This window comes from Oncorhynchus masou, chromosome 19 (genome assembly GCF_036934945.1).
Source record: "Oncorhynchus masou masou isolate Uvic2021 chromosome 19, UVic_Omas_1.1, whole genome shotgun sequence".
In the NCBI taxonomy this organism is placed as follows: Eukaryota; Metazoa; Chordata; class Actinopteri; order Salmoniformes; family Salmonidae; genus Oncorhynchus; species Oncorhynchus masou.
In genome coordinates, this window is record NC_088230.1 from 20,300,722 (window position 1) to 20,313,694 (window position 12,973).

The 12,973-nt window shown below is 41.6% G+C and overlaps 1 protein-coding gene across 1 annotated transcript; it reads right to left on the minus strand.

Annotated features, from left to right (window-relative positions):
- Window positions 1-363: 363 nt before the first annotated feature.
- On the minus strand, window positions 364-8,023 carry LOC135505970 (clusterin-like). The gene is made up of 9 exons (XM_064925278.1): window positions 7,886-8,023; window positions 4,606-4,736; window positions 4,339-4,487; window positions 3,993-4,163; window positions 3,347-3,785; window positions 3,123-3,254; window positions 2,561-2,787; window positions 776-951; window positions 364-649 (listed from the first exon to the last, which is right to left on the minus strand). The coding sequence occupies exons 2-9, from the start codon at window positions 4,694-4,696 to the stop codon at window positions 637-639; spliced, it is 1,398 nt and encodes a 465-aa protein (XP_064781350.1). The 5' UTR covers window positions 4,697-4,736; window positions 7,886-8,023; the 3' UTR covers window positions 364-636.
- Between the last annotated feature and the right edge of the window lie 4,950 nt (window positions 8,024-12,973).

A 12,973-nucleotide genomic window follows, 5' to 3' on the forward strand; every position in this document is an offset into this window, starting at 1 on the left:
TGCATGGAGGAATGGGCCAAAATACCAGCAACAGTGTGTGAAAACCTTGTGAAGACTTACAGAAAACGTTTGACCTCTGTCATTGCCAACAAAGGGTATATAACAAAGTATTGAGATAAACTTTTGTTTTTGACCAAATCCTTATTTTCCATCATAATTTGTAAATAAATTCATTAAAAATCCTACAATGTGATTTTCTAGATATTTTTCTTCTCATTTTGTCTGTCATAGTTGAAGTGTACCTATGATGAAAATTACAGGCCTCTCTCATCTTTTTAAGTGGGAGAACTTGCACAAATTGTTTTGTATATATTTACAAAAGAAATATGGGGGATTGGAAATGAGCACAAAGTACAAACTAAAAAGGTGCTCACTGATCCTTGTTTCAAGTGAATTGCAAGTTTTATTCAAAGGGTAACATTAGTACTATATTCTTCTTTCTCCTCAAGACAACAGGACTTGGTGCACCATTTCTAGTTAGGTTTTTAATAGCAGGATGAACTCTAGTTACACAGAACATATAGGGATACAATAACTTGTAATATCAACAATGATGAGGATGTAGCTTTCACTTCTATTCTCTTCTCTTATAGTTGAGTTGTGAAATTGTCCTGAACATTGGTGCTCTCCAGATGTCTACTTCACCACTCTGGAAAGGGAATAAAGTAAGTTAAAATACATTTCTTGTCATTGTCACATGGTGGAGTTGAACAATAAAAAATAAAGCCTGGTTTAATTTGCAATATTATTTGTCCAGTAATAGAGCAGCACTCACACTGTTGTCTGTTTGTAGCGGTCAAGGGCCTCCTGTGCCACCACCTCTGAGAACTTCGGGTCGTTCCAGGTAATGTCTCCAGGCACACTGAAGGTCATGGCAGGGGTGTTAAACAGCTGCACAGACACGTTGGTGTCCCCTGGTTTCTCAGGATCCTCCGTGTCCTTGGACATGACCTTGGAGGAGATTAAGACATTTCAACATACAGTTGAAGTCGGAAGTTTACATACACTTAGGTTGGAGTTATTAGAACTCGTTTTTCAACCACTCCACACATTTCTTGTTAACAAACTATAGTTTTGGCAAGTCAAATAGGACATCTACTTTGTGTATGACACAAGTCATTTTTCCAACAATTATTTAGACAGATTATTTCACTTATAATTCACTGTATCACAATTCCGGGTCAGAAGTTTACATACACTAATTTGACTGCCTTTAAACAGCTTGGAAAATTCCAGAAAATGATGTCATGGCTTTAGAAGCTTCTGATAGGCTAATTGACATTATTTGAGTCAATTGGAGGTGTACCTGTGGATGTATTTCAAGGCCTACCTTCAAACTCAGTGCCTCTTCGCTTGACGACATGGGAAAATCTAAAGAATAAGCCAAGACCTCAGAAAATAACTTGCAGACCTCCACAAGTCTGGTTCATCCATGGGAGCAATTTCCAAACACCTGAAGGTGCATCTGTACAAACAATAGTACACGAGTATTAACACCATGGGACCACGCAGCCGTCATACCGCTCAGAAAGGAGACACGATCTGTCTCCTAGAGATGAATGTACTTTGGTGCGAAAAGTGCAAATCAATCCCAGAACAACAGTAAAGGACCTTGTGAAGATGCTGGAGGAAACAGGTAAAAAAGTATCTCTATCCACAGTAAAACGAGTCCTATATCAACATAACCTGAAAGGCAGCTCAGCAAGGAAGAAGCCACTGCTTCAAATCCACCATGAAAAAGCGACTATGGTTTGCAGCTGCACATGGGAACAAAGATCGTACTTTTTGGAGAAATGTCCTCTGGTCTGATGAAACAAAAATAGAACTGTTTGGCCATAATGACCATCGTTATGTTTGGAGGAAAAAGGGGGAGGCATGCAAGCCGAAGAACACCATCCCAACCGTGAAGCACGGGGGTGGCAGCATCATGATGTGAAGGTGCATTGCTGCAGGAGAGACTGGTGCACTTCACAAAATAGATGGCAAAATGGCTTAAGTTGTGGCAAAATGGCTCAAGGACAACCAAGTCAAGGTATTGGAGTGGCCATCACAAAGCCCTGACCTCAATCCTATAGAAAAGCGTGGGCAGAACTGAAAAAGCGTGTGTGAGCAAGGAGGCCTGACTCAGTTACACCAGCTCTGTCAGGAGGACTGGGCCAAAATTCACCCAACTTATTGTGGGAAGGTTGTGGAAGGCTACCTGAAATGTTTGACCCAAATTAAACAATTTAAAGGCAATGCCACCAAATACTAATTGAGTGTATGTACATTTCTGACCCCCTGGAAATGTGATGAAAGAAATGTAAGCTGAAATAAATCATTATCTCTACTATTATTCTGACATTTAACATTCTTAAAATAAAAGTGGTGATCCTAACTGACCTAAGACAGGGATTTTTTTACTAGGATTAAATGTCAGGAATTGTGGAAAAACTCAGTTTAAATGTATTTGGCTAAGGTGTATGTAAACTTCCGACTTCAACTGTACGTCTATTCAAAAGACCACGATAGAAAGAAATACTTTAGTAATAGAAACCCCATGCAGACTATGGAGTCTCACTGTTTCAATCTTGAAGATTCCATCCTTGGTGTCGGTATTGTTGGCCAGGGCAGACACCCAGCCAAACTGCTTGCTGAACAGGTCCAGCAGGCTGGATGTGTTAGACATCTTCTCCTCAAACCTCCTCAGCTGCTTGTTGTACTCCTGGGTGAACTTCTCAGCCATGACCAGGGCCTGTTCCAGCTCCTCCTTCAGAGGACCAGTCAGAGGCTTCTTCCCAGAGCAATCTGACGAGAGAACGTCAATTCATGTAATACACAACTATATAGTCAACAGGGTTGTTGTTGTCCCTTCAGCCCTATGTCAGCAACTTCTGGTGTGATGTAATAGCAACTTATTATACTTGACTCAGCCAAGGCATGGCTTTGTGGTATCATAGAGACTTGAAAATGTAGGTGTACAAGCCAGTGCATGTTGCATGATGAATGCTGCTCCCTGTGGTGTCAGTGCCAAGGATAATCCTGCTTGCTTTTGTTCAGACCTCTTCTGACCTCTGAGTTATGAAGCACTTGGGTTATGTGAATGTTGCAAAAGAGAAAAAGACAAATCTGAAGGGCTTTACCAATGTCCTGGATCGCTACACATTTTTCACACTCTCCTCGCAGTTTAATGCAGCCAGCAGAATTGCGACGTATCTCTCTGCAGGTCATACCGGAAGGCTTTGTCACAACAACATCCTCGTTCACACTCCCCTCTGTGGAAAAAAAGACCCAAAGGTAATTTTAAGTGACTCTTCACATCATATTTTGGTCTAATAACAGTTGTTTTATTAGGACTGAGGCATACCCTCTGAGGGGTTGATGTCAAAGTTAGCATCTGCATCCATGAAAGGCCCCATGGAGCCAAAGATATTCCAGGCCATGTCCATCATGGGAGCGAACATGTTGTGGAACCCATGGAAGTCTGGGTCCTTCAGAGGGGACCTGACCACACGGGAATGCACCTCGCCCGTCTCTGCTCTCTCATTGGCCCTCTCACCCTGACCCCAGATGCTGGGCATGCGGTAGGGGCTAGGGAACATGGGAGGGTTGAGGGAGCGCATGTGGTCAAACACCCTCATGCTGTCAGTGAAGATGCTGTCCACCCCATCGGCCACATTGGAGTAGCGCTCCTCCAGATTCTGGAACCTCCAGCTCTGCTCCTGGTCCTCTCTCTCCAGAACATCCATGTTCTCCCCGTTGATCCAGATGGAGAATGGAGAGGTCCTGTTCAGAACCTCTTCCAGCTGAGAGAAAACAGGAGAAAGCAGCTAGTACAACAGTAACCTATTTTATTTGGAAGGGTTGTATAACAATAGTTAAGCACATTGATCATGTGCTTTTGTACTGCACGCCCCTGTGTAAGTCTTTCTCACAAAACATATTTGAGTTACAATTGCAAACCAATGTGGAGATAGATTGATGATAGTTGAGTAGTGTAGTTGAGGCGATACCTGTCTGCCGACTAGTCCAGCGCCACTGCTGCAGGTCCTGGAGTAGTACTTGATGCAGGTGTTCTTCAGGCAGGGCTTGCACTCCTCCCACAGAGACTGCATGGTGCCGTTACACACCTCCTGCTCCTCACTCAGCTTTGTCTCCATCTCCTGAGCTGCCTTCAGAGCATCCTGGGAAATAAGCACAGAAATAGGCTCAGTGGCTGGGAACTACTGTAATCACCCAGGAAACTGTATAAGGTGATGAATTGCATACAAAATGTACAAGTTGATCACTGACTTTTTTGGGGGGCCAATATAGTGACCAAGCTCAACATGTACAGTATGATGCTCAAATACACTGTACCTCTTTTTGCTGTGTAGTTTTCTCCAGGGCACTCAGGAACTTCTCATGGTCCTCTCCAGACCTCTCCATCACTGTCTTCATCTCCTTCACCCCACTGATAGCATTTTCTATCTGCTTGTCCAGGTACTTCATTCCGAGGAGAGAAATCTCTGCCAATAAGAATCGTTGCTTAAAAATAAATCTCCAAAGTGACTCCAATGGACAGAACATGCTGCATCATACAATTTACCGGTATTTAAACAAATATTTAGTTCTCAGATGACTTACGGCTTAGATCATCCTTGGATGGAGGCAGTAGACACTGAGCAGAGACCAGGAGCAGGGCAAGGCCCACTATTGACCCAAAGACTTTCATCATCACTTTTTCTCATATATCAAGTGACTGATGCAGTACAAACCTGAAAAACAGACATGATACAATATCACTGGCAAACCTAAATCTAATACATTTATGGGGAGGGGATGCCTATGGAAGTTACTTGGGGCTGAGGGTATTTTGGATGTAATGATTACACCTCATGAAAAGCACTGCAAAATGACCTCATAGTTCACATCTGACCTTGGTGTTGTTGTGATGTTGATTATATCCACTAGAGGGTGATGTTGCACATCTAATAATGATAATAGTGTGACTTGGGTTGCAAAGTTACCGGAATCTTCAGTAATTTTGGTAATTAAGAGAGAATCTATGGCAATCTATCGTAACTTTGGTAATTTATACTTGAATCATTTAAAAAAGATGTATATATAGTATACGTTTTTACATCTGTGTCCATATTGTCCATGAGTTTCTTGTAGATACAACATATGGTTCAAGAGAAAATTGACTGACTAATGAAAAAAAGCATCTAACCTACAATGGCAAGTCCATAGTTGCAACTCTTCCAACTATTGACTTTTTTCATCATTTGATTAAATAACACGGACAGCAAAGTTGTAAAATAAAATAAATAAGTGTGTAAAATAATATTTAATATAATATAAAGGATATTTCATGCTGAAACTCTCATGTTAAAAACCAATGGTATTCACTACGTTGATGGTAATGTTTTACAGCTTTGTCATTACATTTTTTTATTTGAATATCATCTTATTTAATTATTTCATATATTTTACATGTGATAAGGTCACACAGAGGGCAAGAGATAATTAGACTCCTGTGATAATCTGAAGTACCCAAAAGGCCACTAGATATCTTGTGATAGATTACATAAAATACTTGAAAGATACCACATTTCTGGTAATATACCTTCCCTTTGCAACCCTAAGTGTGACACAGCAGCCTCCCGGGCGGCGCAGTGGTCTAAGTGCCACCAGAGATTCTGGGTTCAAGCCCAGGCTCTGCCGCAGCCGACCGCAACCAGGAGGCTCATGGGGCGACGCACAATTGGCCCAGCGTCATCCGGTGTTAGGGAGGGTTTGGCCGGAAGGGATATCTTTGTCTCATCGCGCACTAGCGACTCCTGTGGCAGACCGGGCGCAGTGCCCTCTGACCAGGTCGCTAGGTGTACGGTGTTTCCTCCGACACATTGGTGTGGCTGGCATCCGGGTTGGATGTGCGTTGTGTCAAGAAGCAGTGCAACTTGGTTGGGCTGTGTTTCGGAGGACGCATGGCTCTCGACCTTCGCCTCTCCCGAGTCCGTACAGGAGTTGCAGTGATGAGACAAGACAGTAACAGTACTAATTGGATACCACGGGAACATTCTGACATTAGCAAATTTTATCCAAAGGATGCAGTGTGTTTAATCTGCATTACATCATATACCTTTGTCACATTTGATACTTTTCAAATTTTGTTAATATAAGTATAGACATTAGACTCATAGAGCCCTGTAGACATGGATACAATGTGAGGATTAGGAGACATTTATCTGACAGATAAACATTTGATCCTGTTCCACTCCAACAGGAGGAAAGTACAAACACAAATCCTTCTCCACTAATCTCTGAATATTCCAGGCAGCCCTATAATCCCTTGTGTATTTAACACTCACTGTGCAATATACAAGAAAACACTGAATCATTGAGAAACAAAAAAGTAGTCTTAATTTGGAGAAATAATGACACATCTGTCCAATTTTTGCACCAGATATTCAATGGAAATGTCACCATTGAAGGAGGTCATAATGTTGACATGTTCAGTCACATGACTGTTAGCAGCCTTTTTTGTTTTACAGGTCTGGGTGGATACAATTCTGGAAAATATTATTGACATTTTCAGTCTGAGGACTGTAGACTTACACATTATACTGGTCTGGCTGGATAAAGGATTTCTCAAATGAGGCGTCATCACATATGATCAGACTCCAAACAGCATTTGTTTTGTTATTTAACCTTAATTTAACCAGGCAAGTTAGTTAAGAACAGATTCTTATTTAATGACGGCCTACCCCGGCCAAACTCTGACAACGCTGGGCCAATTGTGCGCCGCCCTATGGGACTCCCAATCATGGCCAGATGTGATACAGCCTGGATTCGATCCAGGGACTGCAGTGCCTTAGACCACTGCGCCACTGATATAGAATAAGAAAACACTTCGAGAGGATGAGTCTTTGCCAAACTAAAACACCTAGCTTGGTTATGTAAGAACCATGAAGTCCCTCTGAATTCTTTATTCTAATAATATTTCTGATTCCAGCTGGTGTCTGCAGAGACACTTGAGATTCCTCTCTGAGGACCACTGAGACAGCTGCATGGCCTCTCCAGAGGGTCTTTACTGAAGCTTCTCCCATGGAGTGGGAGGAGAGCTGCCTCTAACAAATGGATCTGGGACAGATTGTTTTGTCAGCCTGCAAACCCTAGAAAATGGACGTTGTTCTAAAATACAATAAAAATGGGAGAAGAACAAGTCAATAACAATAGTTAACAACTTCCTACTCATAAATTGCTCCAAAAGTACTTGCAGGACAAAACAGAACTCTATTTATAGAACTCAAAAGTAGAACACCGAATTCTGATCTATCGTGCAGATGGACTGAGTCCTGTATTAGAATGGATTTGCACATTTTAATACCCTCCTAATAGGGGAAAACATGGGGTCAGAGAACTGCAGCGTCCAGACTTGATTACTGTCTACTCTGTCCATCTCACTCAAACTTGCCCTGCGCAGCTAGAATATCAACCCAATAACAACTCTCCATAACTCAGAGTGAATTTGTGCCTTTGAGCAAAAGATGTTGAACTAAATTATCAAAATGTGTACATTCTTTATAGCAAATGTGTTGAATAAAGCTTGCAATCTTAAAATGTTTTGATATTCTTAGTACATATCTGGGTCATTCCCAGGCAGAAATAGCAGTGTTGATACTAGAGGTCACCCATGAGTAAGAATCAGGAAATACAGTCCCATGACTGCAACATTTCTGCAAGGTCAAGAGTTGATAATAAACAACAATAGAAGCTTGATCCCCAGGTAGAAATGGTAAGAGCAATCCAGCATTCCAACAGTAAACCCATCTTTATATGCAGCAAAAGATATCTGCGCACAGGGCTGGTACTCTGAAACACGAGACACAATTTTTCTCACAGGCAGCAGAGGACCACTCACCTCCCTGTGGATCTTGCCTCTTCAGAGTGGATGAAGCGCAGTGGGGCTGTCCGCTGCTAGGTATTTATACATGACCTAGCGGTGATGTTGGCACTGTGATTCACTCCCATATAATGCCCTGTGGCTTTGGACTTTTCCAGAAGTTGTGTAATTTCCGGTCATAGCTCGGAGCTGAGCCATGAAGCAGCCAGAAGTGGGCAGTGTTGCACTGTGTGTCACTAACCCCCTCTAGCTTCTCTCTGCACGGCTGCTGGGAGACAAACCAAATAGAGGGAGGATTGTGTGTGATGTGTGGGTCAGTAAACAAGTTTGGGGGAGGGTACTTTAAAGATGATTGCTCTTTACATTCACTCATCCCCATGACTCAGGGCTGAACAACTGATTAACTTGGGTGCATCAGTATACACAATCAAAAGGATAGTGCAAAATGAGTCCCATTCAAATCATATTGGCATCAGCCAAACAAGAGCACACATTTACTGTAACAGCTACACTCTATTTCAAAGCATATCCCCACACTTGGCTCAAACACAACAGTCCCAGGCTCCAGGCTCACACAAACGCTCGACCAAACACAGGTATTTACGGGAATGTTGTGTTCCGAGTGGGAACCTGCTGCTTCTGGAAGGATATAAAAGGGTTGGTTAATGAGCCCTGCAGATTTAAATTTGTTACTTCATTCCCTAATTGTTCTGTTGCCAAGCTGAGCTCTACGGCCAGTGACCAGATGTCTGCAGTCATGACTATGCCTTATTTTTTCCTGTGACGCATGATCATTACATAAGCTCATTCAGAATTGAAATGATCTAAAGGCAAAACTAGATTCCTGGCTGCATCCCATCCAAAACACACAGAGAACAACAAGTTCTGGGCCCTAATGTTGAATAACCAATAGGGTGATATTTGCTGTGCCTTCGGAAAGTATTCAGACCCCTTGACTTTTTCCACATTTTGTTACGTTACAACCTTATTCAGAAAATTGATTAAATAAATACAAAATAATTCCGAAACCTACACACAATACCCCATAGTGACAAAGCAAAACCAGGTTTTTTGCAAATGTATTTAAAAAAAAAAAACATAAGTACCTTATTTACATAAGTACTCAGACTCGAAATTGATCTCAAATATATCCTGTTTCCATTGATCATCCTTGAGATGTTTCTACAATTTGATTGGAGTCCACCTGTGGTAAATTCAATTGATTGGACATGATTTGGAAAGGCACACACCTCTATGTAAGGTCCCACAGTTGACAGTGCATGTCAGAGCAAAAACCAAGACATGAGGTGGTTGGAATTGTCCGTAGAGCTCCGAGACAGGATTGTGTCGAGGCACAGATCTGGGGGAAGGGTACCAAAAAATGTCTGCAGCATTGAAGGTCCCCAATAACACAATGGCCTTCATCATTCTTAAATAGAAGAGGTTTGGAACCACCAAGACACTTCCTAGAGCTGACCGCCTGGCCAAACTGAGCAATCGGGGGAGAAGGTCCATCGTCAGGGAGGTGACCAAGAACCCGATAGTCACACTGACAGAGCTCTAGAGTTCCTCTGTGGAAATGGGATAACCTTCCAGAAGGACAACCGTCTCTGCAGAACATCACCAATCAGGCCTTTATGGTAGAGTGGTCAGGCGGAAGCCAATCTTCAGTAAAAGACACATCCTGCTTGGAGTTTGCCAAAAGGCACCTAAAGACTCTCAGACCATAAGAAACAAGATTCTCTTGGCCTGAATGTCAAGCATCACGTCTGGAGGAAACCCGCCACCATCCCTACGGTGAAGCATGGTGGTGGCAGCATCATACTGTGGGGATATTTTTCTGCGGCAGAGACTGTGAGACTATTCAGGATCGAGGCAAAGATGGACAGAGCAAAGTACAGAGAGATCCTTGATGAAAACCTGTTCCAGAGTGCTCAGGGCCTCAGACTGGAGCGAAGGTTCACCTTCCAGCAGGACAACAACCCTAAGGACACAGCCAAGATAACGCAGGAGTGGCTTCGGGTCAAGCCTCTGAATGTCCTTGAGTGGCCCAGCCAGAGCCCGGACTTGAACCCGACCGAACATCTCTGGAGAGACCTGAAAATAGTTATGCATCGATGCTCCCCATCCAACCTGACAGAGTTTTAGAGGATCTGCAGAGAGGAATAGGAGAAACTCACCAAATACAGGTGTGTCAAGCTTGTAGCGTCATACCCAAGACTCAATGCTGTAATCGCTGCCAAAGGTGCTTCAACAAAGTACTGAGTACAGGGTCTGAATACTTATGTAAATGTGATATTTCATTTTTTTTTTTTTTATAAATTAGCAAAAATATCTAAACCTGTTTTTGCAAAGTCATTATGGGTTAATGTGTGTATATTGATGATATTTTTATTTTTATTGAATCAATTTTAGAATAAGGCTGTAACATAACAAAATGTGTAAAAAGTGAAGGGTTCTGAGTACTTTCTGAAGGCACTGTACACACTCATACTTTGGCACTGTGTCGGCAGTCTCCAAGGGCTGATTTGTGGTTTCAAATAAGAGGAAAGGTAAAAGTTCAGTTGTCCAGGATATTACAGCTGGAGTGTCCTAGCAACAAGACCTCAATTTGTCTCGTTTTATATAGATTATTTTATATTTTGAATGTGGGTATGAACTTAACACAACAGTTTTAAGCATAGAAGTGAGATAATATATAAACAAACTTGAATAATGCTCTTGGCATAGGTTCTTGTGGCATGGTGTTAAGTTTTAGAAGATGAAACCCACTGGGCACACACTTGTTGAATCAACGTTGTTTCCATGTCATTTTAAGAAATTACGTTGAACCAACATGGAATAGACGTTAAATTGACGTCTGTTTCTCTCGCTGTTGTGTTTTATCTGCCAAGGCATTTAAATCAGGTGGGTTATTGCCTAGTCCCTCATGTTGCCCCATTAAAAGTGATTGCATGGGCCATTTGTTTCGGCAGTCTCTGAAGTTTGGCATTGAGATCAAAGTGTCCTTCTTGAAGTAATTATGCACCTTTCATTCATCACAACTCTTACTTGATATTCACGCTTAATCTTTAGATCCACATGTCCTCAGTTTAGCTCAATATTGTGTTACCAGCTACTGCTTTTGTAATGTATCCTACAGTACTACTGCGTTTGTCATGTATCCTACAGTACTACTGCGTTTGTAATGTATCCTACAGTACTACTGTGTTTGTAATGTATCCTACAGTACTACTGCGTTTGTAATGTATCCTACAGTACTACTGCGTTTGTAATGTATCCTACAGTACTACTGCGTTTGTAATGTATCCTACAGTACTACTGCGTTTGTAATGTATCCTACAGTACTACTGCGTTTGTAATGTATCCTACAGTACTACTGCGTTTGTAATGTATCCTACAGTACTACTGCGTTTGTAATGTATCCTACAGTACTACTGCGTATGTAATGTATCCTACAGTACTACTGCGTTTGTAATGTATCCTACAGTACTACTGTGTTTGTAATGTATCCTACAGTACTACTGCGTTTGTAATGTATCCTACAGTACTACTGCGTTTGTAATGTATCCTACAGTACTACTGCGTTTGTAATGTATCCTACAGTACTACTGCGTTTGTAATGTATCCTACAGTACTACTGCATAACATGACATCATTGGAAGTCAATGTCCCACATTTACAGTTTCCTCCATAGTGTATTTTTATAACCTTTATTGTTATTTACAATGACTGCCTACACCGGCTAAACGCGGACGACGCTGGGCCAATCACGGCCGATTGTGATACAGCCTGGATTCGAACCAGGGTGTCTGTAGTGACGTTTCAAGCACTTTGATTCAGTGCCTTAGACCTCTGCGCAACTCAGGAGTTTACATTACATAACTTCTGTAATTGGTCTGAAACCTAAAGGTGATAGCGTTCTGACCTTTAGACACATCATTAACTGCTACAGTCCCACCTGCGCGTTTTCCACTTTGTGTATTTCTTCTGCTTTAGTCTGTGATTAACAGGGGGCTGAGCTAGAGGGGCATTTGTGATACAAGGGCGGATCCCGAAGTCCGAATGGTTTGAGCTACAAACCTCACGCACATGTAACATGTTTTGTTATATGATGCTCAAAAGAGTCGTTAGCAGGTAAGGGGTTCTCTTACATAGAAGATCATAGGAAACCCCAGGACATAGTGTCTAAAATACTGTAATAAGCTCACAAAGTTGCAGTCACCAACTCCACACAGTTGTCACTGACTTGTTGGATATTCATTTCCCAGTGAGCAAACCCTTTTCTGTACATACATCATTCACATAAATTCATTTTTAACAGGATTTTGCTTTTCTTATTCCTTATTGCCAATAAAACTCATGAACGCAACTGTTTATGTCAAAGTGTTCTACTTGTTGTCCTGAAAATAAAATGGTAAAACACTTAACCGTGAGGCTAAATATAAGGGCTGCAAATATAAATGAAAGTCTGATAAATAAATTAAAAGCTGATTTTTGCTGGGGTCTTGGGACTGATAGGGTTAATAGATATCCTTCCAAACAGCTGAATTACATCTGCTATTAGAAACATTCAGGCCTCAACATCTGTATGTAAGTATACACAAATGTGTTAAAAATAGCGGCCTCTAAACTCTAGCCAAAATGGCCTCTCTCTGCATCACTGACAAATCAAACCAGTCATGAACTTCCCATTAATCAGTGGCCAGGCTATTTATTTGATAGCAGTTTTGATTTAATCTGTTATGGATTGAAACATAGGGCCTCTCATAATAAACTCATTAAACTGGAATGTAGGCTATTTACAAAATGGCTGCCCCAGTAACAGCAATGCAAATACATTTAAAACACATTGGTTTATTAATCTCAGCTACAGAGGGGATGTTATATTTATATTGATAAATAACCCGATGAAAGTGTTTGTATTAATGCTGATTGAATCTGTTTGCATAGGAGCTAACATCATGCATATTGTTAGATCATCCTAAGTGATTATAATATTATGTCCGCTCTCCAAGCCAAAAGGCCATTTAGCAGCGGGGAAAGGACAACCTCGTTCCTTGTGCTTATGCGCTTGAAGGAAAAACACGTCCGTGGTCTTTAATC